At 43.4% G+C, this 27793-nt stretch overlaps 1 protein-coding gene across 1 annotated transcript in view; it reads left to right on the top strand.

Annotated features, from left to right (window-relative positions):
- The window catches only part of ADAMTS14 (ADAM metallopeptidase with thrombospondin type 1 motif 14), an 89202-nt gene that overhangs the window by 59881 nt on the left and 1528 nt on the right, over nucleotides 1-27793 (top strand). The window contains exons 7-21 of the mRNA XM_032782722.1: nucleotides 2349-2454; nucleotides 3467-3610; nucleotides 5000-5132; nucleotides 5955-6068; nucleotides 10198-10346; nucleotides 11454-11629; nucleotides 13217-13350; nucleotides 14209-14332; nucleotides 16542-16625; nucleotides 19158-19321; nucleotides 20263-20428; nucleotides 23185-23317; nucleotides 23904-24111; nucleotides 25181-25310; nucleotides 26204-26314. Of these exons, the coding sequence (XP_032638613.1) occupies nucleotides 2349-2454; nucleotides 3467-3610; nucleotides 5000-5132; nucleotides 5955-6068; nucleotides 10198-10346; nucleotides 11454-11629; nucleotides 13217-13350; nucleotides 14209-14332; nucleotides 16542-16625; nucleotides 19158-19321; nucleotides 20263-20428; nucleotides 23185-23317; nucleotides 23904-24111; nucleotides 25181-25310; nucleotides 26204-26314 (2076 nt within the window). The remainder of the gene's footprint in view (nucleotides 1-2348; nucleotides 2455-3466; nucleotides 3611-4999; nucleotides 5133-5954; nucleotides 6069-10197; nucleotides 10347-11453; nucleotides 11630-13216; nucleotides 13351-14208; nucleotides 14333-16541; nucleotides 16626-19157; nucleotides 19322-20262; nucleotides 20429-23184; nucleotides 23318-23903; nucleotides 24112-25180; nucleotides 25311-26203; nucleotides 26315-27793) is intronic.

The following is a 27793-nucleotide window of genomic DNA, read 5'->3' as shown; positions in this document are numbered from 1 at the left end:
CCAATCCATTGTCTCTGTAGGAGCTGAGAAGTCACATCTTGTCCAGTTCTGTGTTGGCCCAGTTGACTACCTTATGTGTAGTGGGCCATTACTATGGGAACACTGGAACATAGCTGCTGGTCTTGGAAACTCCTTGAAGGATGAGGTAAACAGGCAGACAGAGAGCACAAGCGTAAAGAATTACACAATGATTTAATTGAACTCCATTTTTCTTAACAACTGCCTTTATCTCAGGCATTCAGTCTTATCAGGGTGGCCATGGAGTCAGCTACTGATGTCTTCAGGACCTTCATTTGGGAGGAGTCTTCAGGAAACTCTTCACTTTTGCTTTATTTTATCATCCTTGGCCACCTGTACAGAGTGCTGATTCGCTCATTCTTTCAGTTTATGAATTAGATTCAGTTCCACTCACATCCTTCCCCCTCCACCTCGTTCCGGAGTAATTAATATTAGTTGTTCCCCCACCACTGGGTTTCTGGGGAACAAATGGCCTAGAAGATACATAGTTCAGAGAAGTCACTGCAGTCACAAGCTTCCCGGAAAAGCGACAGCATAGTGTCAGTGTTCAAAATAAGGAAACCAGTCAGGGGAGGGAGTCAGGCTGAAACAGTCGTTAGAGCACAGCACCTATAGGAGGTCTGCTGCCTGTAGGAGGAGATGGGGTTAAACTGAACAGTGGTGCCATTCTACATATGCAGTCTGGTTAGTCAGGATGCATTACCATTATGGAATGGAAAATATTAGGAATGTTTGGGTATGTATGTGTAATATTAGCCTGTTCTTGGCACTGGCAGCCAAGATGACCTCACCGGAAACCATGTCCATGTCCCAGTGGGTACTGACCAGTTGAGGTATTTGGTAAACTCCTTGGCTTAAGTTTCTTTCTTGGTAGTGTTTGTTTTCCCCTCTTGTCACCTGCCTGACATGTTGTCCTCTTAGTTTTGCCTGCTGCGACAGTGCTCCAGATACTATCACTCACTGCTGAATAATGAGTGCAAATTAAATCGACTTGTGAGAGGTACAGGAGAGAACTTCCCACTCATCCTTGATCTGTTCTCTCCATTTGTTCATTGCCCCAAAATGCCAGGGAGCATTCCAGGGTCAGAGGAATTTTTTTTTTTATTTAGTGCTGTTGAAAGTTGCCCCAGAGACTATCCCTTGTATATCCATTGTGCTGACAGCTTCAGTGTACAGGCTGCTCCACACACCCCCTTTCCTTGACCTCGAAAAGCTGTGAAGGTAGATTGGCTTCCAGGCTGATTAAGTTTTTGTCTGATGAGATTGTCAATTGGTGTCCACCTCTCTACTATAAACTGGGCTGAGACTGCCAGTCTATTTCACGTAGGCCAGTGGTTCTCAACCAGACCTACACGTACCCCTGGGGGTATGCAGAGGTCTTCCGGGGGTACATCAACTCATCTAGATATTTGCCTAATTTTACAATAGGCTACATAAAATGTGCTAGTGAAGTCAGTACAAACTAAATGACTTGTTTATACTGTTCTATATTCTATACACCAAAATGTAAGTACAATATTTATATTCCAATTGATTTATTTTATAATTATATGGTAAAAATGAGAAAGTATGCCATTTTTCAGTAATAGTGTGCTGTGACACATCTGTATTTTTATGTCTGATTTTGTAAGCAAGTAGTTTTTAAGTGAGGTGAAACTTGGGGATATGCAAGACAAATCAGACTCCTGAAAGGTTGAGAGCCACTGACATAGATTATCAAGCAGCCATCAGATGATTACAGTTTTCAGGACCTGTGGATTGGATTAGAGTCGAAACAGCAATCTAAGGGTGGAAGACTCTGTAACCCATGAGCAGTCCCTGTTGCCACCTAGTGCAACAAGCTTCTGAGGAAAATTACAAGGAAACTACTATGAGATTAATCTGAGAAGGAGCTGGCAAGTCAGACATGCAGTCAAAGATGTGAATAGGTGCAGAAAGGGGCGAGGAGGCTGTCAAATATGTTTTCAATCCATCTGTACAGGTGGCCGTTGGATTATAGCAGTTGCTGGTGCATTTGTTTAAGATACGGACAATGTTCGCTGTTCCTTTAGTGTGAGAATGAGTCAGGAATGAATGCAACACAGTTATTGCAGGTGGCAAGGCAAGGTTCAAGCAGTGTGTAATTCTAATACCCTCCAAGCCCATTTCCCTCCATGAGCTATGAGCTGGTGGAACATATGATAGGCTTCATTTATATTCACAGGCAGCTGTGGAGTCCATGTCCCTCAGAAGGGAGCTGGACATAAAATACATTTGGAATGGCTCTAGCTTGTGGTTTTTTCCTTCTCATTAACCCCCCCCCCCTTGCTTTGTCTTCTGTCTCGCTCCAGGTTATGCTCCTGTCACTGGTATGTGCCACCCTTTACGCAGTTGCACTCTCAACCATGAGGATGGATTCTCCTCAGCATTCGTGGTTGCCCACGAGACCGGCCATGTGTAAGTCATTGGAGGAGACAGCTGGACATTTTATCTTTTTTTTTTTTCATCATTGTGCAGTGGCTCAGCAGGGTGTTTAGTCCCCCAGGCTCAGCATTGCCACATGCAGTGTACTTGCTGATGTATGCAAAGTTGTGATGTGATGAAATAATGGCCCTCCAAGTTACTAACACGGCTGCTAAAACGGGTAAATACAGGAGTGAATAAATCTATTTGTAGTATAGTAAGTGCAGTGAGCAACTCAAAGGCAATCTCTGCCTTAGAGTTTACAGTCTACATATCTGCACATCTTAGGATCTGTCACCTTGGTACCGGAATGAGTCTGGAAATTGAATGGGTGTATGTACAATCTACATTAATGCAGAGTTAGGTTGCTAGGTGGTATGTCATCTTGCAGAATGCTGACTTGAGCAACACTCAAACTTCTGAAAACCAGGAAATGCAGAGTCAGGGTTGCCTATGCAACCTTAGCTCTGCCATCTTTCAGCAATGTGCCAATGTGCCCCGTTAACACACAAATCTTTATTTGCCAACCCCAGAAATGACAACCTCTTCACCTCCTTTTATACATCCATTCAGTGTCTCTCATGGGATTCCATCTAGCATCATTAGAGGATAAAATTAAAAAAAAAAATCTGTGCCATTTAGAAGCCTCTTCTATAAGTTCCTGTCTTGGACAAAGACTTTTCTTATGCCCCTGAGTTGAGCCTAAGTCATATCCTAGAAGCTGAATCGTAGTTCGAATAGCCATAGCTGGTAAGTTCAGTTCCTTGCATTTTATTCCTGCTCTGTCTCTGTACAGACCTGCACTCTTACTGGTGCTGGAATTGCATGGAATGCTGGAAAAGTGGCAACTATTGGTCCAGCCAGTGGAGGAGGCACAGTGAATATGCCTCCTTCCTCATCCAGTTAAATAGAGGCTTTTACAGGAAATGTCCTTATTCAGAATGCTACTAATAACTGTCTATCTGGCATGTCTCTTTGGAACAGAACTCACAGGCTTTTTTAACAGGTTAGGTATGGAACATGATGGCCAGGGGAACCGGTGTGCAGATGAGACCAGCATGGGGAGCATTATGGCACCACTGGTACAAGCTGCATTCCACCGTTATCATTGGTCCCGATGCAGCAAGCAGGAGTTGAACCGATACATACAGTAGGTCATTTTCAACAACTATGATTTAGACTAGCTAGTCTATGTTTTTATGGTACAAATGAATGATTGCATGTATTTGTGTGAACTAGCATATGCATAGAAGAATGAGAGTGGAAGCATCTTATTGCAAAGATACATTTGAATAAGGAAAGCAAAACCAAAAAGAATCTTGTGTAGCAGACACAATATAAACTTTCTCTTAGGGCCTTAACTCTGGTCTCTGAACCCTGACCTTGAAAGATAGTGCTTGCTTTAGCTTCCCTGTTAATTCTCCCCTTCTTTTAGTGCACTGACAAGCCTCTGTTAATTTTGTGCTATGGACTGATGATCATTGCTGAATAGGCTCAGATCATACCATACTCAATACATGAAAAAACATATTGAATGGAGAGCCCCTGGGCCTCTCCAAAGATCATGTTCATATCTTGGTTGAAAAATGTTTATGTGAAAGTGACTTTTGCTGAAATGGCACTTATGATCACCTGGGATAGGTCTAGCCATTCAGAAACACATTAGAAAAATATGTGACCTTCTCCACGTGACCTGCCTTAACAAATCAGGTTCTTACTCAATGGACTGTGCAAATAGTAGCCTGAAAAAAGATGCGGATATCACTGAAGTTGACACACACACACACTCTTCAAGTGAATCATTGCTATTTTGAGGAAACATCAAAGCTGAAATTAAGTAATTTTGTAGTTTGAGTTGATCAGTTCACATGTTTCTACCTGCAATGCCCCTGCCTATCCTTTAGACTCGCCAATGTTCTGCATTTTGCAGAAAGTGTAACACCCCAGTAAGTTGTGCATTTGTTTGAAGTAAAATTGAAAAAGAATTACTGGAGGGACAGATTTATAACCAGCTGAATCTAGCCAGGATTTGGTTGCATTTCAACCTGTTTATTTTGGGCAGGAGAAGTAGCAATAAATCCTGGACTGGAATCTTCTGACCACCTTGAATGTGTTGTGACAACAGCATCTATTGTTAACACAGAGTTTTTCCTTGACAGTGACAATTAGGCACCTGGTAGTGAACTTGCTGGTTCTTCACTCCAAGGGAGGAGTTGTCAGTGAGTGATGATGGACACCACCAGAGCCGTTGTAGTGGAGACAAATTTTTTCTAGAGGGGTGCTGCTCCCAGCCTGTGAAGTGGCTTTGGTAGAGGCCATGCATCATCCTCTCTTAGCTGATGGAAAAATGCACATGGTGGTGGTGGCTATTGTAAGGGATGTGGGGGATGGTCAAGACAGCAAAGATGTCTTAATGCGGGGTCGTGGGGTGTCAGGGAAATAGGTAAAACCACAAAACAATAAAGAAGAAAGGTGTGGAGAAAGAGAGTAAATTTTGCAACATTCAACCCAATTTTGTCTTTGCCTGATGTCACTGCAGTTCCTATGACTGCCTGCTAGACGATCCCTTTGAGCATGAATGGCCCAAGTTACCAGAGCTCCCGGGAATCAATTACTCTATGGATGAACAGTGCCGCTTTGACTTTGGTGTGGGTTACAAAACATGCACAGCTGTGAGTATTGCGCCTATTAATAGAGTCGGGATTTTTTCTCTTGCTGTAGAATGAAAGGAAGTCCCCCTCAGTAATAGAGTGTGCTAAGGAAGCAGCAGGGGGGTTGCATAGTGGTTCTGTGGGCCAAGTTTGAAGTAGTCCTGGGTTTGGTAGCATCTTGCAAAGTCTCTGGTCATTGTCCGGCGTGGTTTATTAGGCTTTTTAGCCACCAAGAGGATTCTGGCTCCAGTCTTTTCCTTTCCCGCCCGTTCACCAGATTGGATCAGAAGTGATAGCACCCTGGAGGATGCTTCTGTTTGCCCTGATGGAAGAGCTGCAACAAATTTCTGGACTGGGGGTTTTGAAAAATGACTTCAAAACGAAGGAACTAGGATTGTCCACATTCAGACTGTAGGAGAGGGAAGAGGTCCAAGTGGGTTGAAAACAGTTGTTTGAAACAAGAGACAGTCTCAGTTCCACTTCAAAACTAATTTCATGAAGTTGCTTCTGCCTCTCTGGGGTCTAGGTCTCTGCAATGGGAAAGGTTCAGAGCAGGGGGAAGAGATAGCTCAGTGGTTTGAACATTGGCTTGCTAAACCCAGGGTTCTGAGTTCAGTCCTTGAGAAGGCCATTTAAGGATCTGCAGCAAAAAACTGCCTGGGGATTGGTCCTGCTTTGAGGACTAGATGACTGCCTGAGGTCCCTTCCAACCATGATATTCTATGATTCTTGACTCTACCTGCTCTCTCTCTTACATGCTCATAATTTCAGGGTTGGGAGTGGATGAGGCTGTTATTTTATCTACTCATTAAAATAACAGAAAGGCTCTTGTTTGCTTCACAGTTCAGAACCTTTGACCCTTGCAAGCAGCTGTGGTGCAGCCATCCAGATAACCCTTACTTCTGCAAAACAAAGAAAGGGCCCCCCTTGGATGGGACCGAATGTTCATCAGGCAAGGTACGTGTGGTAGTGGGCAGGATACAGACTGGATTCATAATTACTGGGAAATAGACATGACCCTCATCATAATGGTACATAGATGCAGAGGCATGTAAATCCACTGATACATGCACAGATATTTACTTACAAGTGCACACACTGACTCACAGAGATCCAAGCATGTGCACACACTGAACGTACACTGTATTTTGTAAGAAAATTGTTTGTAAGTCATATTTAAATTACAGGCCTGGGGGGAAGAAGAACTATAGTTTTAAGCATCTTGAAAAGCATATCTCTTCTTTACATCTGCTTGTACCATATGTTTTATTCAGAAAGATTGAAAGGGCCCATTCCTTTAGAGGTAACAGTGAGCCTTTGAAAGAAGCATCCATGCTAAGGATAACTTTATAATAACTCATTCTTAATCACTTCCACTTGTGTGTCTTTCAACATTTTCCTCACTTAAAGAAGTACAGTTATTGTTGTTTTTTCCCTAATTGTCCAATGTATCTATGTTCAGACAAAGGCTTTTCTTCCTTACAGACCATCTGCTCCTGCTACTCGGTTCTAAAGTGAAGCCGTACTGCTTGCTCACTTTGTGATGTTACAGTTAATGCCATGGTAACAGGCTTTGATGTCATAAATTCATGATTATGACTTCATTACAGGATCTGTCTAGTTCAGGGTTTCCTATAATGTTCGTTACCACAGTATGCAAGTGCCAATGAGTCAGAAAAGCAACTGGAACGTGGGACTTGATTCTTATTCAGACATAAGGTCCCAGAGACAATGACAGCAGAAAACTTTGCATTTTGAAGAGGCTGCCCCCCAAAATACTTATTTGAAAGGGAGGGTGGGAAATCTGGATATAAAATGTTTAGACGTTGTAGGATGAAGCTTCATATTCCACATCATACCACCATTTGAGAAGGAAATCTTTTCACAGTGGATGGATGTGTTTAAAATAATGAAGAATTTCTAATAACTTTAAAATAAGTCACAATGATCTCACACAAGATATTGCCTTATTGAACGGCTTCTCCTTAAATGAGATCTTTCTAGAACTTCTAAAATCAGGTTGTTAATGTGTCTGTGCACGTTACATATAATGGTTGTGAAAGGTGCCGAGGGGCTGAAACATCTGGAGACTGAAATCCATGGTTTACCCACACAACGGGGATAGCATGGGTAGCAGTGGCATCATCCTGCCAGTGTTTCTCAACCCTGACCACGAGCTGTTGCTTCTAGAGGTGAAAGACAGTTTAGTCTCCAGACCTGTTCATTTCTCTTCCTCTGTCCTGTGGCTGCCAAAAAGCATCTAGTTGAGGGGTAGGCAACCTATGGCACGCGTGCCAAAGATGGCACGCGAGCTGATTTTCAGTGGCACTCACACTGCCCGGGTCCTGGCCATCGGTCGAGGGGGCTCTGCATTTTAATTTAGTTTTAAATAAAGCTTCTTAAACATTTTAAAAACCTTATTTAGTTTACATACAACAATAGTTTAGTTATATATTATAGACAGAGAACTTCTGAAAACATTAAAATGTATTACTGACATGTGAAACCTTGAATTAGAGTGAATAAATGAAGACTCGGCACAGCACTTCTGAAAGGTTGCCGACCCCTGGTCTAGTTAATGCCAGTTGTGATGGTGGTTTGGGGCTATGAATCGTTGTCCACTGGGATCTGGACTGAGAGCACCAACCCATTTCAAAAAAGACCTTTGCAGAGACAGCTCCATGTCCCTGCCTGGGCTGGATTTGAATTGGCTGACTAGATGTGAAAGCCTGTGCACTGTATGAAATTATTTGTTTTTATTACAGTAGCACCTACTGATCAGGGTTCCATTGTGTCCAGGCGCAGTACATATTCAGACTAAGAGACAGTCCTTGCCCGAGGAACTTAACAATCTAAATAGAGAGGAAAGACAAAGGATTGCAGAGGAAACTGAGATGAAGTGACTCACCTAAGGTCATACACCTGTTTAGTGGCGGAGCTAGGAATATAGCCAATCCTGCTAAAATGCTTATTTGTTTTATTAGCATATTTGATTGTCTCCTAACATTTCTTTTCCTAGTGGTTGGGACCTTTTCAATTTGGCAAATATTTCTGGACATGATTTGTCAAGAAGCAAGCCAACTTTTTTATAAGTTACCAAATGCCTTCAAGATAAGGCAAGTCATAGAATCAGAGAAGATTGGGGTTGGAAGAGACCTCAGGAGGTCATCTAGTACAGTCCCCTGCTCAAAACAGGGCCAGTCCCCAACTAAATCATCCCAGCCAGTCTTTTTCTATTCAAAATAACATTTTCTCCTTAAAGGATCAGATCCTGAAATTCACTCAGTTTTTACAGTAGCAAAATTCCCACTGATTTCAACAAGAGTTTTGCCTGCAGAAGGGCCAAGGAAGCACTTCGGCTGAATATTCTTATTTGATATCCTATAGAACTCAAAAGTAAAAATCCAGAAAATGTAGAAAACTGCTGAATATTGAATGCAAACACAGTTATCCTGCCTCATATGCAGACTACAGCGCTAATGACAGGGGTTATTGACATCAGTGTAGTGCATGCTGGAGTTTCTGGACAGATAGGAAGTTAACAGTTGAGGGAAAGCCTAGCCACGAACCCAAAAAACAGTTTACATAAAAAAGCATCTTAAAGGGCATCTCTTCCCTATGAATCATCTAATGATGTGTGTTTGTGCATTCAACAGCTTCTAGCAAGGTTTGTGCATTCACAGGTGGTAAACTTGAACTTGTCCTCCTGTACTTTCTGCCTCTATCTGTACAGCAGTGGGGCAAACACAGGATATTGTCATGAATAAACAGTGAAGATTGTGTTTTTCAGTTTCTCAGATACAAAGAGATGATTTAAAAAAAACCAAAACACCGAAACAAACCAGATGCAAGACCCTCAGCTGGTGTAAATCATTATAGTGACTTCAACTGAATTATGCTGTTTTACTCCAGCTGAAGACCTGGCCCTATATATTTACAACTAGAGGATATTCTTCATCAGTTTGTAACAGTTGAAAGGAAAGTCAAATTTTGAGCCTCAACTGCTTGACAATGTTCCTCTGAAGCATTATAGACTACTAGTCCTGGCCCAGAATAATTCTATGCTCTTGTGGCAAAGCCACTGGATTTGGATTGCTCCACTGTCTGTTTAAATGCAAAGCTGAGGGACACGTGCCATTCACGCTGCAGGATCTGTGGGATACAGCCTGCAGTCAGCAATAATTAGATGCAGTGTATCAAGCTCAAAGCCAAAGTCAACAAAACTATGGCTCAGGTCCTGGGGTGCTGTGCTGCTACTTCACTGTTGTAATCTGGGCATGTAGCTAGCACAACCAGCCCCAGGGTGCTGGCATAATGGGTGTGGCTGGGAGAAAGGAGGCATGGCTAGGACATCTCTATATTCCTCCAGTACCCCTGGTGCTGTATGTGCCCCTTAGAACTATTGGCAACCGTAACTTAGATCAGCCTTTGCACCCCTTTCTGAACTGAGCTATGTGCTCTTTGGCTGTAGCTGAGGTTCTGGACCCAGGCAATTTTCATGGAGACAAATCTCTGTTTTATGGGAGATTTTGTTATAACATTTGTTACTGAATTTTGTGTTTGTGAAAGTGAGAAGTTTGTTGCACAAGTGAGAACCAAGCATAATAGAGGCAAATGCCACAGTCCTGATCTGTGATGTCCTTTGCTATATTGGTCCTCGGGCACAGAGAGCTGTACCTGTGCAGTGAACCCTGCCAATCTACTCCTAGCTGTCTTCTGAGCAGAAGTTTTACCTAATGTGGTGTGAACAAATGGGAACTAGGATGAAACCACCAAACCCAGCCCACTTTCACTGGTGACCTATGTCAGGTTTTGAATTTGGCTCTCTGGAGGTGATAGGCTAGTTCATTAGTCCACTCCTCCACCCAGGCCCCCAAGACCTTTCTTTATTACTTTAACGTTTCATGACTTCACAGTTACCACTGTCTGTCATGTCCATCTGACCAATAGGAGTGGGAGACCCAGATTCCAAACCATGTTGTTAAGCTGGGTGCCCCTATGATTATAGAATCTCTCTCCTCACTAAGACTGGACAGTTATGAAGAGGCAGGTGTTCCGGTAACCCCTGTTTCTTCTCCTGTTCCAGTGGTGTTTCAAGGGTCACTGCATCTGGAAGACTTCAGAGCAGCCTTACAGCCAGGATGGCAGCTGGAGTTCCTGGTCCAAATTTGGCTCCTGCTCCAGGACATGTGGGGGTGGGGTGCGCTCCCGCAGCAGGAACTGCAACAACCCACCGTAAGTTTGGCCTTCTGCTCATTCTCTCAGTCCTTGCTGTATTGAAAGTGACAGAGAACAAGGGCCTCCTCCTCCTTCCTCCAGTAGGTCAGTCACAAGGAAGGTGAGAGTGTTGTTCTGGACAGCTGAGTGTAAGCTGGAGAGAGAAGGGGCCATGCCTTGGCACCACAGCACTGAGTGTCAGAGCATTAAAGGAACTCTCCTTCCCAGAGCCTAGCAAACTTTAGGGATATGCTTGTCCATCCTTTCTTTGCTTTTGTTGCTATAAATCATGGGCATCTCTTATGGTCAGATATGTAAGATGGGATTGTCAAAGGAGCCTGAGGGAATTAGGCTCTTAACTCCCATAGGATTTGTTTATCCTACTCCCTTAGTCTCCTTTGAAAATCCCAGCTGTAATCCCTAAATTTAAATGCTGAGCTACAATTCGTTTAACTCCTTCTCTTCACATGCACCTAATAGGATTGAAGCTTGACGTAATCAAACTGAGCTGGTCACCTTCCTTTAACCCAGAGGAGCACTAACAACAAAGAAGCACTGTCAAGGCAGATGGGCTTCAAATGGATCAAACTCAGCTTCTTGGCTCAGTGACCTGGTGATAGCAGCTAGCAGTTATGGCAATACATGTGCACTTTGTACCACTTCATTGCTCTTATATGCTGGCAGGGGACAAGAATCCTAACATGTGAGCCAAGTGTGCTTTCATGGACTGTCAAACTAGCACAAAGTTTGTAGTGATAGGTATGGATTATGGGCTCACCAGCTTTCACTGTTACTTTGGTGCTTTAAATGACTAACTTAATATAAATAAATCTTTCTGTGCAAACATGTGTTTGTCCTTTAACATGATGGTAGTCTGGACTGGATTGTGGGGAAAGTCAGTCGAGTGAAGAGGAAAAAGTATTTCACGGAGACCTGTGGACAGTGTTTCTAGAGTTAAAGTTTTCATGGGACCTCATGCCATTGTACTAGAACATCCAGGCTTCAGAGAGGCAGTCATGAAAGCCTCCCTCACACACAGTCCCAAGTAGGACTGTGCTGCGTCAGGTCTGAGTACCCCTTTCTGAAATAGTTTCAAAATTCTTTATCCCCCTATTTATTTTCTAGTCCAGCCTATGGTGGGCGCCATTGCCCAGGTGCCATTTATGAGTACCAGGTCTGCAATACTGAAGAGTGTCGTGGACCCTACGAAGATTTCCGTGCCCAGCAGTGTTCTAAGCGTAACTCTTATTATACCCACCAGAACTCCAAACACACCTGGCTTCCTTATGAGCACCATGATGGTGAGTGGAGACAGCTCATTCGGCCAGGCAGTGCTCGTGTAGTCATCGACCGGACTTCTGTTTGCTTTGTGGGCTGCGTGCATTCCCTGGGGACCAGTCAGAAGAATTTGGATAGGCTACAGTATGGCAATGAGGATAGCTCTTTCTTTGGACAGTTTTGGGATTGTTCCTGAGTTACTTATGACCTGTATACATATTTTTTCCTTGCTATTGGAATGACACTGCTGCCACTGTTGGCCTACTGTAGTGGCCCCTACAGGTGTATGTGATTATGCCTTTTACATTGCAAGGACACTATCAAGGACCCTTGCACTCAGCTGTCATTTAAAGAGAAAAAACTGAATTGGGTTTTATGTGACATCTTTCACGCTTGTATGATCTCAGTGCTCTTTAAAGAGAAGAGTTCATATTCCATCACCAGCCCTTCAGGTTCCCAAAAATCACTTTCCCTTACCTACAGAAGCCTATGCTGAGGGTTTCCATTGCGAGCACTAAGAACATCACAAGCACCTGAAATAGAGCAAGAAAATGCTCTTTGTATTATATATGATATTGTCAATAATTGCAGGGGAAATAAAACCTCTGCACCTAGATCCAGGCAAGCAAGGGGAGCAAAACTGATTTTCATGTGCTACTGGTATTCGTTAATGCAGCCCATAAGTTGCGCCTCTGACCTGCATCAGGGCTGGGGATAGTGAAGACAAGCCAACAGAATCAGAGAACCATAAGCAGTTCTCTGATATCTCCCCCACTGTCTTTCACCAATAGGAATTTTTGATGCAGGAGAGAATATGCTGTTTGTTTTAAACATAAATGTATCTATCTGCACTTTTTTTAGGTTGGATTTTTGTCACTGTTTTACAGTCTTTTCATAATGCCGTGTTGCTTTACACAGCTGGATGATATGTTGTATTTGTAGCTGTTGTGGGACAAATTCTGTCCTCAGATATGCACAACTCTCATTGAATTAAAGGAATCAAGTGATTCTGCAGTGTACCTCTACCTCGCTATAACACTCTCCTTGGGAGCCAAAAAGTCTTACTGCGTTATAGGTGAAACCATGTTATATTGAACTTGCTTTGATCCACTGGGGTGCACAGCCCCGCCTCCCCAGAGCACTGCTTTACCGAGTTATATCCAAATTTGTGTTATAGTGGGTGATGTTATATCAAGGTAGCGGTGTACCAGCTGACTCAATGTGTTTGCAGTTGCGAGGATGTCAAAGGGACTTGCACGTGCATATCTGCAGGCAGAATTTGGTGTTTCACTACATAAACAATCATTTCAGATTTCAACAAAGAATGAAAACAGCTTGCCCAATCATGTACTTTTTAGATCATTTAATTTACTCTGCCAGAGTCAAATCTTAATATGTTGTGGTTAACATCCACCTCCTTAAGTTTGTTGTACGAGAATATAGAGTACCGAATGGCAAATGTAGGAGGGACTTAGAGACAAGAAGGGAATGATACTTGAGAATATTCTAATTCAAGATAGCAAGTTCTTCTTATTAAGATAGTTTGTATTTTGTATTGACTCCATTGTGTTTCCATGAACATGGGTTTTTCAATGTTTATTTTGCTGCAGATGCTCAGAAGTGTGAGCTGATTTGTCAGTCAGAGGAAACAGGAGATGTGGTGTTCATGAACCAGGTGGTTCATGATGGTACCAGATGCAGCTACAGAGACCAATACAGTGCCTGTGTTCGGGGGGAGTGTGTGGTACGTATGTAACTAATCATTGGGTCTGGCAGTTTTTGCCTATTCAAATGAGAGGAAGAGAGAACAAGCATGAACATTTCTGGAGTCAGTGGAATCTTAAACGTTTTACATTTTTAATAGACTTTTCCATAGGAATCTAAAATTCCTTTCTAAGCTGGGGCACTGTGTGAAGAGTAAATAAAGGTTTAGGTACACTGTTATTTACCCAGGCTTCCCTGGCACTCACAATGGTAGAGAAGCTGTGTATGTGTAGGAGGCAATTCATATGCATTCAACTAGTAATATGGGGGAAGCTCATTAAATATTTTCCTCCAAGTTCTGTTTTATTATGTCACACTGTTTTTATAAACAGAGAATCAAGGGTGCCAGTAGAGGAGTGGCTGATTATACTGGTGGATGGGCTAAGACTTCCATCCAAAGCTGGCATCCAAGTCTGCACAGTTCACCCCTATAGACTCTTTCTGAGGGACTTAAGGGGACTTGGAGCTACCAGGTGGTGGTCAAGTGTAGCAGAGAATTGAAGCAGGACAACCCTGAAGGCTTACATTAGCCTAAAAGCTCCCTAGCCCCATAAAAGAAGTAGGGCACATGATATCAGATCTATCTCCCCATTTGTCATGGGGAGTGACTGCTAGTGAGAATGATTCACCAGCTGGCAGAGTTTTTTGTGAGGGTTTGCACTGGAAAGTCACTACCATCTTCCCCTGCCATACACATCTGCACAGCTGTCATACTGCTGTAAGACTGGAGTGGGGCGAAAGCCCAGGACAAGCTACAAGGTATGATGCCTGCCTTGAATTTTGAGGCTCTACATATGTGACCTTTTTAAAATCTCTTTCTCTCCCTCTTTGGTGACAGCATGTTGGATGTGACAAGGAAATTGGCTCTTTGAAGCAGGATGACAAGTGTGGTGTTTGCGGGGGTGACAATTCCCACTGCCGGACGGTGAAAGGGACTTTCATCAAATCCCCAAAGCAGCCAGGTGAGAGTCTGGCCCGGGAGTCGGGGAAGAGTATTCATAGTTTGGAAGTGATTGCTTTAACGTACCTTTGCACGTAGCAAATATATCCATCTGTGGGCTAAAACCTACTCTTAGTTCTGCCTGTGTAAACCTATTCTAGAGTATCTCTGTTGAAGTCCATTGGAAGCACTACAGATTTTTACACGGGTGTTGCTGAAATGAGAATTTGGCCCTACAGATATATGTACAACTACATCTCGTAGTTTATCATCAGCAGTAGTAGTATTTATTTGTATTACCATAAGGCCTAGGGGCCCTAGTCGTGGACGAGGACCCCATCGTGAGAAGCACAGTACAAACACAGAAGAGGAAGGTTGGAGCGATATTGCTGCTGAAATGAAGGCCATGTCTTTCTAGCCAGAAGTGTATCCACAGGCTCAGAATGCTGGCTTATGTTGCCTCTGGCTAACTGGACATCACTTAACAGGCTATTACATACAGGTTTTGCATTTTGAAATGAAAACAAAATACTGAGAAAGAAGACTAGACCTTTGTCTTACTCTGCAGACCTTTGGCAAACAAAATGAAAGCCCAGAAATTTGATGTCCAAGTGCTGGTTGTGTGTTCAGATATGAGGGTCATCAGGCAGCGTATCTTGACTGACTTCATTGGTGCTCTGCTGGTTGATATTACCTAAGGATGTGCCCTCTATAACTGCCAAAGTGATAGCTCCCAGCTGTGCTTGGTCCTCTGTTGATTGAGCAAGGACCCAATCATTTAGTCAGTTAATTACAACAGCTTATTTATGGTGTCTGTTTCTTTCTGCCTGTCTGTTAGCTGGCTATTTATATGATTCAAGCTATTGCATCACCAGGCGAGACCGATGCAATGCACTATAGGAGAAGACTACCCAGAAGTTACAGTTCTTACAGCACACAGTGGATTACCTGCTAAACTGCACAAACTGGTACAACTATATCACACCACTGCTCTTCCCTTTGTGCCAGAGGCCTGATCCAAAGACCATTGATGTCAGTGGAAGAAGTCCCTTTTCACTTCAGTAGGGCTTGGATCAGGCCCTGTTTGCTTATTGAGTTCAAGGTTGTGGTCCTTATCTACAAAGCCCTTGATGTACTGGGGCCAGGCTATCACAGCAACTGCTTCCCTGTCTGCACCCACGTATGGCAGCTTCATTTAGCTGACAGAGTCCAGGGGGTACCTTGTGAAGGTTATGGAGCTTGCTTGTGTTGTAGATCAATCAGCCTGAGCTCCCAACCTTGTCAACTTCAGTGCATTTTGCAAGACATACATCCCATGTAGGTGTTTTGCTAACAGATGGGTGGGATCACACTGATGCCACTTGGAGTCTGACCCCTCAAGACTACGAAGGAAGTCAGAAATGAGAGAGCTTTGCTGAGGGCAGCCCTTTGCATGCGAGTAGTCAAGATACTACAGTATATTTAGCAATCCATGTGAAAATAATGTCTGTCTCTTTACCTAATCTCTCACAGGGCTTAGGAGTAGGACAAAGTAGTGGAAAGGCAAGAGCCTTTCTAGAGAAACGTGGTGTTGCAAGAAGGGAGAGATGTGACAGGAGCAAGGAAAAGTGCAGGGGGTAACCCCGGAATGCTGGGAAGCTGACCAGGAGATGAGAAGGATCATGCAATACTTTTGCAGGGGAACGATTATCAGAAAGAGAAAGATAGGAAGCTGGAAGGCTCTCACTGAAGTAAGATTTAGAGAGAAGAAGGGGAGTCAGGAGGCTCTTAGGCAAATCTTGGGGAGGTTTCAGGAGGAAAAAACAGGGAGTTATGAGAGAGCTGCAGAATGAGAGGGCAAACAACTCATGTTCATATACATTCCAGAGAAGAATCCACATTTTTGGATGATTATCTGAATTGAATCACTGGATCTTTTGCATTTGACCCATAGTTAATAAAAACACAGATTTCCTGTTAGCTCAGTAAACTGCCTTCTGGTGCTTCTCTGTATTTAGTATCTGCATAATTGGATTGGGGCTGATCTTGCAAACACAGAGTTATATAAAACCAGTCTTTTACCATCAGCAAAAACACAAGGTAAAAGCACCAACCAAAATGCTCTTCTCCGTTTCCTTTCTCTCACTGAAGAATCCTGTGATTTCAAAACCTAGTGGGAGTGTTCCACAGAATTTAAAATTGCCTGCTTTGCTATCAGTTTTGAGAATGCTTTACTTTTGTTTAATTTTCAGTGGGTGTTTTGAAAATGTTTGAGATTCCGGCTGGGGCCAGATACATTCAGATAGAAGAGATGGAGCCGGCCTCCCATAGCATTGGTGAGTACTGAACAACCAGAGAGCACAGACAGACTCAGAGATGGGTATTAGCCAGTTTGGCCTAGTGTTGATTAATCAAAGAAGCTTTCAGGCTTGGGTTATCTAAAATAGATGTGGTAGTCACACTTTCAAAATGTGTATGGAAGTGCAAAGGGGCAGTTGCATGCACAAAATATTCAGGTGCGTGGATAAAATGGGAAACTGAGTGCAAAAGGCTGATTTATCACCCAGATCCCAGTGAAATGAGTAGCTCTTAGCCCACTTCCTTGCACAAAAGTCAGAGAAGACTAACATTTGTTCTTACACAGAACTACTAGACAATTTAGCCAGTTCTGTGTGAATATCAGTTGCTGCTTAGGAAGAGCCTTGGAATGGAATAGCAGAGGGTGATGAAGAATTGAACTGTTTTGGCAGAACTGGGTATGTGTGCTCAGGAGTGGAATAGCAAGGTGTGTTCCATGTCAGAATTGAGGTATGTTGGCAAAGCTGGGAGTAGGAGGCCAAAGAATTTGTACAACATTTGCCTTTGTTCGTGGCTGGCGCTAGCCAATGATTCCATTCCTTCACTTCCATGAGCACTAACAGTCAGCTGAAAAAAAAGAAAATGTAGAGTCCTGGGGCCAAATCCTTGGGACAGGGGAAGGATGTTAAGGGGCAACCTTAAAATCCATCCTACCCCACCCAGTCCTGTGGCTGCTGGGTTCCAAGTATGTCATGAGTTGCATCTAAGAACATCTTCATGGCATGGCTGTTCTAAGCTGCACTGGTTGGTAATGGCTCCCAAGGGACCTTACAGCAACTGGGGATTGGCTAGATAGAGCAGCTCCTCAGCCACGCTTGTCTATACCAGGAGCATAGGGGATAGTGTAGGAGCTGCTGTGCTGGCTCTAGGCCACTTGAGGATTTCTCCACACTGGGGGAAGCCCATGTATCTGGTTAAGCCAGATTTACAGTCCCTTTGTGCTGCTAGAACAGGGCCAGGGAGGCACAGCAAGGCAACATCCTGGCCTTTAAAGTCTTCTATAGAGTGATCCTTCTGTTTCTCTTACTCCGCACTGTTTAAAAGCACATTGGAGTGAGTGGGTATTTGTGTGTGCGCATATGATTGAGAGAGAAAGTTACTTGAAAATGATGAAGAAGTTAAGCTGGAGTAGCTGTTTCCCAGCCTCTTGCATCTCAATTTCCAGCTCTCCTTTTCTGCTGTCTCCAAAATCCTTCTTAGTGAACCTTCCAGTGAAGCTGGCCAGTCAAGCTCTGCCTGTGTGATCCTGTAGTGAGAACTCACACAATGCTCCTCTGTGTGAGGTATATTCTCAGAGGGCTGGGTCTTGAAGCCAAATCTCTTTCAGACATAGGAAGGGTGTGTGTGTGTGTATGTTTTCTTTCTGCTCAGAAGACCATTAATTCAAAGGATGAGCTGGAATGTCAGGGGGATTGGTCTGTCTTGATCAGCCCTACACGCACATGCCTGTTCACTCAGTGAAATGTATTCAGGCTCTTCCATGAGCAGCTGCTCACAACCTTGTTCTCTGCACTGCGGACACAAGCCCCACAACGATGTATTTTCTTTAGAAGGGCAGAAAAGGGACACTTTCATCTGCCTGCATGTTCCCTCGAATTCTGGGCCTGAGGGCTCTGCCAGTGCCTCTCAGTTCCAACCGGCAATACTGCTATTCCAGTCCTGGGTCTTACACAGCTCTGCCAGTACATCTCACTCTTGACCTACAGCACCTCTGCTATCTCTTTTTTGGGCCTCCCTGTACATAGATTCCTAGGGGTGTTATTTTAAATGGTCGGTTTGTGATGTGGGCAAACCCATTTTACTTGCCATTTAAGCTACTATTTGAGCCCAGATGTTTTTCTGTAAAGATCTAGTGCATTAACCCATGGCACAGTCCAGGCCTGCAGTCTCATCCGTGAATAACATTACTTTTACCTTTCTGGCAGAAGATTAGATCACAATCGAAAGACTAATAAGACTTGCTTTGCTTACAGTGAATAGTATACAATTGTTAATAGACCTCTACCCCGATATAATGTGACCCCATATAACACAAATTTGGATATAAAGTGAAAAAGCAGTACTCTATGGGGGCGGGGCTGCACACTCTGGCGGATCAAAGCAAGTTCGATATAACACAGTTTCACCTATAACACGGTGAGATTTTTTGGCTCCCGAGGACAGCGTTATATCGGGTAGAGGTGTATATAGGGTCAGAGTTGCAGGTGCTATTTTGGCACCTAAACAAGAGCCAAATTTTTAATTGCTCAGTACCTAGCTGCTCCCACTGTGATACTTAATGGTCGGATTTTCAAAAGACCAACCAGCTGAGCCCAGATTCTGAGATCTTTTTTATGAATATCTGGTCTGTAATAAGGAATATTTTCACCATGAAGGTCTATTCATACAATTCCCATCCTTAGGGATTTCTTCTGGTCAGTTAAATTCCCGTGCATTACGCTCACAATTCATTTTTCTGTCCCTAAAGGTCTTTAGCAGGGGAAAATTACTTTGTGAACTTCTTTTCCCAGCTGTTAAGAATGAAGCTACTGGAAACTTGATCCTTAATGCCAAAGACAAGGAAGCCAAAAGCAAAACCTTCATTGAGATGGGCTTGGAGTGGGAATACACAATCGAGAATGGCAAGGAGAGCTTGAAAACCAGCGGCCCCCTGCATGAAGCAATCAGTGTGCTGGTGAGTTACACTGTCTTGTCCTCAGGAGATGTGATGGGCACAATCATTCACTGAAGCAGAGCACACAGTGAAATCACTGTTGCAAATGCTAGAAAAGCCTGATATACAATGTAGAATGGAATGGCAGAATTTCATAGTGGAAGGACATATGGCGTAAATCCCACAAAACTCTTAAAAGTTATTTTAAAAAATGAAATTAACTAGCCATAATCTACTAGCGATTAAAATACTTCAGGACATGCAGAAATACACTACGAATGCACTTCTCAGAACCCTGAATGTTTTTGACCTTGCATCTGACAAAGTATCAAGGCATATGACCATAGCCTACCATACACACCCTGTTCTCGCTTATCTCAGCGTTAACGGGTGCTAGATTCCCCATGCCTCAGTGGAAGAAAAGCTCATCCTCCCTGCCCTGCAATGTCTTGGAATATGTGTTCACTTATTGGTATAGAGTGTTACAAACAACACTTCTATGCTTCCTTGTATTTCTAAAGTTATAGTACAGTTTTCTGTTTATGCAGATAAGGTAGAAAGTTCTGTGTATGAAGTCTAGAGTTTGAACATATATTTTGATATGTCATGGGCATTTTCTGCACATGTACAGTAGTCCAATACAGAGTATGTTCTGTGAGTATTTTAGAATCCTTCCAGTCATTTTAGATTAATTGAAATATTTTGAATGGATCAAGAGTTCTTCATGTTAACTAAAAGTTTTCTCTTTTCTATCTGTGGTATTTGTTTAATTTCTTTTCTGTTTATTTCTTCTTCTTTCTTTTCTTCTACTTTTCATGTTATGTGTCTATATGCTACATTGTCATTGTTTGCGTCCTCTTTAATTCCTCTCCTCCTTCCCCTCTCACCCTTTCCCACAATTTCATTCTCTTTCTTTCTTCCTTGCTCCCTCTACACTGCTTTTGTTCTTTATCTGATCCCAGGTTATCCCACAGGAAGAGGAGTCCAAGAGCAACCTGATGTATAAGTACATTATCCATGAAGACCTGCTGCCGGTGATTGGAAACAATAATGTCCTTCTTGAAGAGACGGATTCCTATGAGTGGGCCCTCAAGAGTTGGTCTCAGTGCTCAAAGGCTTGCGGAGGAGGTCTGTTTCTCTTTTATATGTCTGTTAAGCTGTAGTACATGGTCACATGTATGGCATGCTCAGATTTCTTGGACCTGTACGGCAGTATGAGTCAAAGTAGACCTCTGAGTTTTAGATATCCCTATACCTTAATTACCTAATTCTCTATTCTTTAGCAATTCCAAGCCTTAAATTCCAGGATGCTTGGGGAGCCAATCTAACTTCCTTTGGCAGTACTCTGATATACTGCTTTCTTTGGGAGTCTGGTTTGACGTATCATCTGATTCTCTCATTTGCTTAAGATTTCTGTGGCTTCTTAAAACCTGGGATTTCTGAGATGGTAATTTGAGTGTCACAGGGAGATTGGCCCCTTTAGGAGGTTTTGGAGTGGTCCAATGCACTTGTGATATGTCAGCTGCTTCCCAGCTGGATTTTAAGAGATGGGACCTGGGCCATATAAGTGGAAGAGCCTAACAACAGACCAGGTCAGTCTGGGGATTGGAAGGTGAGAGCTGTCAGAGATCAGCAATCTGGAGGATTGTCTCCAGGGAAAGCTGAAAAGAAGGAGGGCTAGTTTGCTGACTTTTCCGCCTCCCAGCACTGGCTCTCTGGCTAAGGAAAGGGCTGAGGGCCAGGAAGCTAATGGAGGGGCTAGCCTGCTGACCTTCCTGGGCCAGAGAGTTTCCATCTCTGTCAGAAAAGGCTGGAAAGGGGTGAAGGCTGAGAGCAGCAGAGAGAGATACCTGCTGGCTCTCTGATCTGGAGAGCTGAGCTGGAGAGCCAGAAGAGGACTAAAGACTGGGGGAGGCATGGTGAGAGACACTGGAGCCATACTAGAAAGGTGAGCATGGTGAGAGATGTTGGAGCTGTACCAGAGAACCTGAGTATGGTGAGAGATGATGGGGCCATACTTAGTGTATTCATAGACTATTGGGACTTGGAGACTAACTGTACTATTTGGACTGTGCTGGGGAATTCTGGATTATGGTTGTGGGACTGTTGTTATGGTTTATGTGCACAGAGCTTTATTGGGTAATAAACTAACCCTGCAAAGGCTAGGTATCCTTGGAAAGTCTTTGTGGACTATTTCTGAGATGATCCACTGAAGGAGAAACAGGCATGTGCATGGGATGTGCTGCGGCATGAAGCTGGAGGGCATCCTAAGGGGCTGCCCCATGACAGTTATAAAGACCCTTGCAATTATTGCAGAGCATTCTCTGATGCAGCTCTACTCCAAACGCACAATGTCATATTTTTCAACATTCTTTTTTAATGATACCTGCAGAAGTTTGAGTGGATATCTTTTGTGCACACAGCATAGGTAATTGTGCACACAGGTGCCATTTTTTATGTGTGAATGTTGGTTTTGCACAATTAGAAGGTGCACAAGCAATTTTTGTAATCTCAGTTAAGGAGGATTCCTGAAAATGTAACCAGGGCGTCTTTAAGTCAGGTTTCTGCAGCTTTGCTTAAAAGCACAGACCCGGGCGCTATACAAATGAGAATCATCTCACTGTTATTCTTGCAGATTTGGGGAAGGGCCTAATCATAGGAACTTATAGAAATAGAAAGACCTGTAAGACCCAGTAGCACTTCCACCTGTTATTGCTGGTTTGTTCCTGCTGGTGCCTGAGTCGTTCCCTACACTGAGGAACAGGAAGTGTGTGTGTCTGTGTGCAGGTTCTGGGGTGCTTGTTATGCAAATGAATGGATAAGACGCCACACTTACACAAGTTACAAATCCTTATAGCTCCCATTTCAAGGTGGGTGAATCATCATAATTATGGCGCAAATAAATGTAAACTCTATCCAGAGCACTGAAATAAATCAGTTTTGAAAAGTCAGAGCAGATCTGATGGCTCCATCTTGTTCTCATTTCCTTGTAACTGTGATTTTTTTTAAATAAATATTGGCATATGGGAAGGTTTTCAGGGACTGGCAGAGATGGAACTGAAGTCCTTGTTTTAGCTACAAGCTGCTGCAATATGACCTTCTCTTATACGTGCTCCACCAATGAACACAATCCTGACATGGAGGGATCACCCTCTAGGAAAGTGAATGGAAGCTCATGCTTCAGGCTAGCTTAGCCCAGATCTGGTCTTTTTCCAAGCAAATGTGACCAGTGTGCCAAACTCTAACAACATTTTGGGGCTCTCTTGTGATGTGGATTCTTTTCTTTTCCATCAGGGGAAGTAAGCTCCAAGTAAGGTCCATCAAATTCTTTTCAATAGTCACAAAATGCACCAGAGCTCAGGGGCTCGTCTGCTAAGTCCTCTTTGTCATCCCTGAGGGACCTTATGGCAGTGGGCTAAATTAGAGCTACTCCCTTGCACACTCACCCTGTGTCTGAGCAAAATTTGGATGCAGTCAGAATGCAATCTGGAATCTGGTCCTAGTTTTGCAGAGATGAAATGGCATTTCCCATTGACTACATAGCAGCCAGCAACCATATGGGTCAGGCAGGGAGCTGGGAATGACTGGGGAATGACTTGAGTAGCAATATCTCACCACCACCTCCTTGTTGACTGCAGATATATTTGGTGCCTTTGTGTGTTTGTGTGTGTACAGCCTACAGTAAGTATTATCTGGCTGCATTATGGCCCCTTATATGACATGCTGAACTCCATAGTTGGAGTGCAAAGTCATAGCAGAAAAGCACGAGGAGCTAGTTAGGGGGATCCAACTAACGGTCATCAAGGTAGAGTTCCAAACTAAGTTGTTTCTATACTAGTGATTCCTTTACTCCCTCTGTATTTTTCTTTCTGTGGTTCCTTCAGGCATCCAGTACACCAAGTATGGCTGTCGGAGGAAAAGCGATAACCGGATGGCGCATCGGAACTTCTGTGATAATGGCAAGAAGCCCAAGCCAATCCGGAGGCGATGTAACCCACAGGAGTGCTCCCAGCCAGCGTGAGTTCTCCCCCCTACGATCATGACACTCTGCTGTGCCTGCAGGAAGGGGCTCAGGGTTAAGGCTGGAGGCTCTGGTCATTTTCATTATTTGAAAATTGTAGTTTTCTTTTAACCCCCCTGAAAAGTATAAAATCTTGGTGACCTAGTACTATCCAAATAAGGCAGGGACATGTGCGAAGGAACTGACAATGACTTAAATCATGGAAGGCATAACCATTCCTAATGGGTTATGCAGGCTGTCGTAGAGGGACCAAGACAAACTTGCCATTGTTTGGCCTACTCGAGTCCAACACATTAGATCAGCACAAAACCCAACTGTAAGGCTCAGAGAGACAGGTTCTCAGCTTCTGTAAATCAAGTAGCTCCACTGAGTTCAGTGGAGTTATCCTGGTTGACACCTGCTGAGGATTTGCTCCTTAATCTGACATCTATGCTACAGCTAGGAATATGAGCTTCCAGATCTCTTACAAAGACTTTCAATCTGTGATCTCAAAGCTCCAGAAAGATAAGCCAATCAGAATCTGAAAAAGTCCAAATATTCTCCCCCTCAACCTGTTGACAGTGCTGTATTTTAATGATTCAGCTGGATGGCCGATGAATGGGGAGCCTGCAGCAAGTCCTGTGGCAAGCTAGGAGTTCAGATAAGGGTGGTGCAGTGTGTCCAGCACCTCCTGAATGGCACGAACCGGACGGTACACACCAAATACTGCACAGGAGATCGACCGGACACACGCAGGCCCTGCAGCCGCTTGCCCTGTCCAACCCAATGGAGGACAGGGGCCTGGTCCCAGGTGCGTGAGCCCAGGTTCTGCAATGCATACGATGTTGGGACATAGTAAAGCTCTTATTCCGCAGATCTGTAGATCTGTAATTAGTTGCTACCTGATTCAAAAACTGGAGAAAGCATGATCATCATACGTCTTGGGAGCCAGCTGGCATGCAAAAGAACCTGCTTCACTACTATGGAAAACCCACCAATCTTGGGTGATTGGTGGCCAGCGGCCATGCTGAGTAGCTGGGGGTTAGCTCTGAAACCTCCCTTATTCTGGTGGGAGCTGAGAGCATTTTCACAGTCAGGAGGATATTTTTATACAGCACACACAGTGTAACATTATCCAGAGATATATTTCATTCTAAGTGCCTGATTCAAAGCCCAGTGAAGTCAATAGGAAGATTTCCGTTGAATTCCTTGGGCTTTGGATCAGGCCCTAGAGAACAAGGCCTGTGGGAGGACCACATTTGTTATGGGTTAATGTAAATCACCTAGATAGCAAATGAATTCTATAGTGAACTAGATAATGACATAGACGGCTGCTGACATAATTGTTTGGGTTTGTAGAAAGACAAGAGAAAAGTAGCTTTCTGTGTAGTCCTTTTAGAGGCAGACAGGGATGTGTATATGTGGGCATGGTAATGCCTCTGTCCAGCCCAGAAGAAAGCTAAGTCATTAGTGACAGAGTAGGGATGGAGGATTTGGGGGGCGCTTATAATGGGTGACCAGTGATATTAAACTTAGGGGGAAATGCTTGGTATGTAATTCACTTCAGTGCATTTGAGAAGCCAAACCTTTCATCTCCAGAAGTACCTTTATGATATGGAGATGAAAGTCATTCTCAGTTGGAAGGTTAAGCAGTATCCAATCAAGGGAACAAATTTCACCAGAGCTGGGGCGATCTCTATCCATTGGTCTGAATACTAATTTGTGTGTGTTTATATACATAGTCTTGCACATGTGCACACACACACAGAGTTCTTTTTGAAGCCCCTTGTACCATGAGGTGCATTTCGATGTCTCTATCCCTGCTTTTCCCCCCGACACTGATAGGTGTATTTTTTCCCCTCCTTGATGATTTGTCACAGTGCTCAGTCAGCTGTGGAGAAGGCATCCAGCAGCGCCAGGTAGTGTGCAAGGCCAGTGACAATAGCATTGGGCAATGTGAAGATGAGAAACCAGAGACTATCCAAGTCTGCAAAATGGCAGTGTGCCCAGGTGAGAGGAGCTGAAATGTCACTGGAGCAGACTCTCCTAGAGTCAGTCATGGAATCAAACTGAGAAACAGTCAGTGGTGTGGTACAAGTTGAACTTCTTTGCATGGAGATCTATTCTACTGATGTGTAAGGCTATGGAAGGTGATGTAGATTACATGCCAAGGAGCAGAAGAAGGTGTTATAAGATAGAAGTTAAGGATTCAGGTTGTTCCTGAAAATCCACTTCCATAGATACAGGTATTCACATATTCCCATTCGCTTCAATTTAAAACAGCCGTCTTGGTAGAGTACCTGTGCTGTGCTGCTAACTGTACTAGTCAGTAAGCCCTGATGTTCCATCAGCTTCAGGGGAATGCTAATGACACAATGGCAACACAGCTGAAGTGACCTTGAGGACCTGCAGGGAAAAACGTTAACAGATAAGACTGACATTACCGAAATGTACAGCACTCCTGGCCTTTCCAGTTTTTGTCCTTTCTTTAGGACCAGAGATTGTGTAAAATTTTCTGATGGTGTTATGATGTGTGAATAATTGATGATTAAGGTGAGACCATCAAATTTATTTTAATCTTTGGCCAAGATTTTTAACAGTGGTTTTGGATGCCTCGGTTTTGGGTGCCCAATCTAAGATTCCTTACAGGGGCCTAATTTGCAGAAAGCTGAGCACCTGCTCTCAAAAAATCAGGTCCCTTTTTAAGGTGGCTTAGGTTGCACACCCAAAAATTGAGGCACCCCAAAACCCTTGTTACTTTAAAAAATCTTGATGTGTGTCTCTAGAAGACAAGGGCTAGTGCAAGGAACCCTCCCCACCATACCTACTCTCAGATTCTTTTGGAAATGCCTCTGTGGGGCTAATCTTTATGCCTAAACTTTCTGGCCTTGATCTATCTACAGGAAAGCTACCAAGTATTGCAGCAAACGCAGACACCAGTGATCATGTGACTCCAAAAGTACAGTGGGTACCCCAGGATGGGCCCAAAAATCCTGTTAACAAGATATCTTCAAGTAAGTTTTCCCTCTTCCTAAGTTTGTCTCTTGGAGCAGAAGTCTCTTTACCTGCATTACTCAGGAAGGGATTCTGCTGTTAAATGTTTACAAGCTGCCTTCTTCCTCTTCTGTGACTGAAGTGGAAATAACTTAATGGCGGACACCATTTTTTGAAGGTTAGTGGAGGGAGACCTTTCTCAAAGGGAGATCAAAAGGTTAAAGCCCCATAACGGACACCAGAGGAGAATACAAGCTTAGCTTGGTTGCAGTCTAAAGTTATGAAATGCTACCATGCTAAGATGGGTGTGCTGGGAAGTGCCCCACTACCTTCCTATTTCATGCGTAGTGAGATTGAAGTTAGACCACTAACACTGTTCTTTGTCTTTCCCTAAAGTCAGCATTCAGCACTCACCTGAGCTGCCTGTTCAGAAACCAGACCTTTGCAGCACTCTGTTCAAGTGTTGTAGGTTCTCTTCTCCATTTCTTCCCCTGCCATCCTCCCTGCTCCCTTCTGTGGGTTTTGCAGTTGGAGAATGACCCAAACTCTTATCTGAGTCTTTCCCTTGACAATTAAACAAGTCACTGAGGTTTCACTTTTGTATCTAACCCTGAAATTAGAGTGCCATCTAGTGGCCCTTGATATACAGTTGCAAGGATTTTCGTAGTGTCAGAGGGGTAGCCATGTTAGTCTGTATCCACAAAAACAATGAGGAGTCTGGTGGTACCTTAAAGACTAACAGATTTATTTGGGCATAAGGTTTGGTGGGTAAAGAACCCGCTTCTTCAGATGCATGGAGTGAAAATTACAGATACAGGCATAAATATATATTGGCACATGAAGAGAAGGGAGTTATGTTACAAGTGAAGAACCAATGTTGAAGGCCAATTTATGGCCTTCAACATTGGTTCTCCACTTGTAAGGTAATTCCTTACATACACACATGCACAAACCCCAGTATTTTTTGGCAAGTGAATTCCCTTGTAAATATTATCATTATTTTTAATGTCATCATTTTTGTAGTGGTACAAAGAGCAGTGACACGTTGGGTCAGATGGCCTTTTCCTAATCTTAGAGTTCTTGGGTTGTGTTAGGAAACTGGATAGCTACATGGACAGGGAATTTGCAACTTTTAAGTTATTTCAAATCTGCAATAAGGAGATAGTGACAGGAAGCTGTTATCATTTGATGGCCTCTCTGGATTAAGCTGATAGACCCATTCTATTAGTGGGCAAATGTCAACATCATAACATGATTCTAACAAATGACTTTCTTGTCATTTTTATTTGCTCCTGCCAAAAGTATGCTAGATTCTTGTCTAGATGTGAAGAAGACAAAGTCCCTGCCCCAGGCCTCAGTTCAGCAAGGCATTTTAACACATGCATACAGAGTAATTCCATTCAAGTCAATGGGATGTACGATAAAAATTATGCATTTTCTTAGGTACCTTGCTGTATCTAGGCTCCAAAGAAGTAGGCATGAGAAGGATTAAGAGTCTG

The sequence above is a fragment of the Chelonoidis abingdonii genome, chromosome 15 (genome assembly GCF_003597395.2).
Source record: "Chelonoidis abingdonii isolate Lonesome George chromosome 15, CheloAbing_2.0, whole genome shotgun sequence".
In the NCBI taxonomy this organism is placed as follows: domain Eukaryota; kingdom Metazoa; phylum Chordata; order Testudines; family Testudinidae; genus Chelonoidis; species Chelonoidis abingdonii.
The sequence above is the reverse complement of the archived record's forward strand: the minus strand, read 5'-3'. Positions and strand labels throughout refer to the sequence as shown.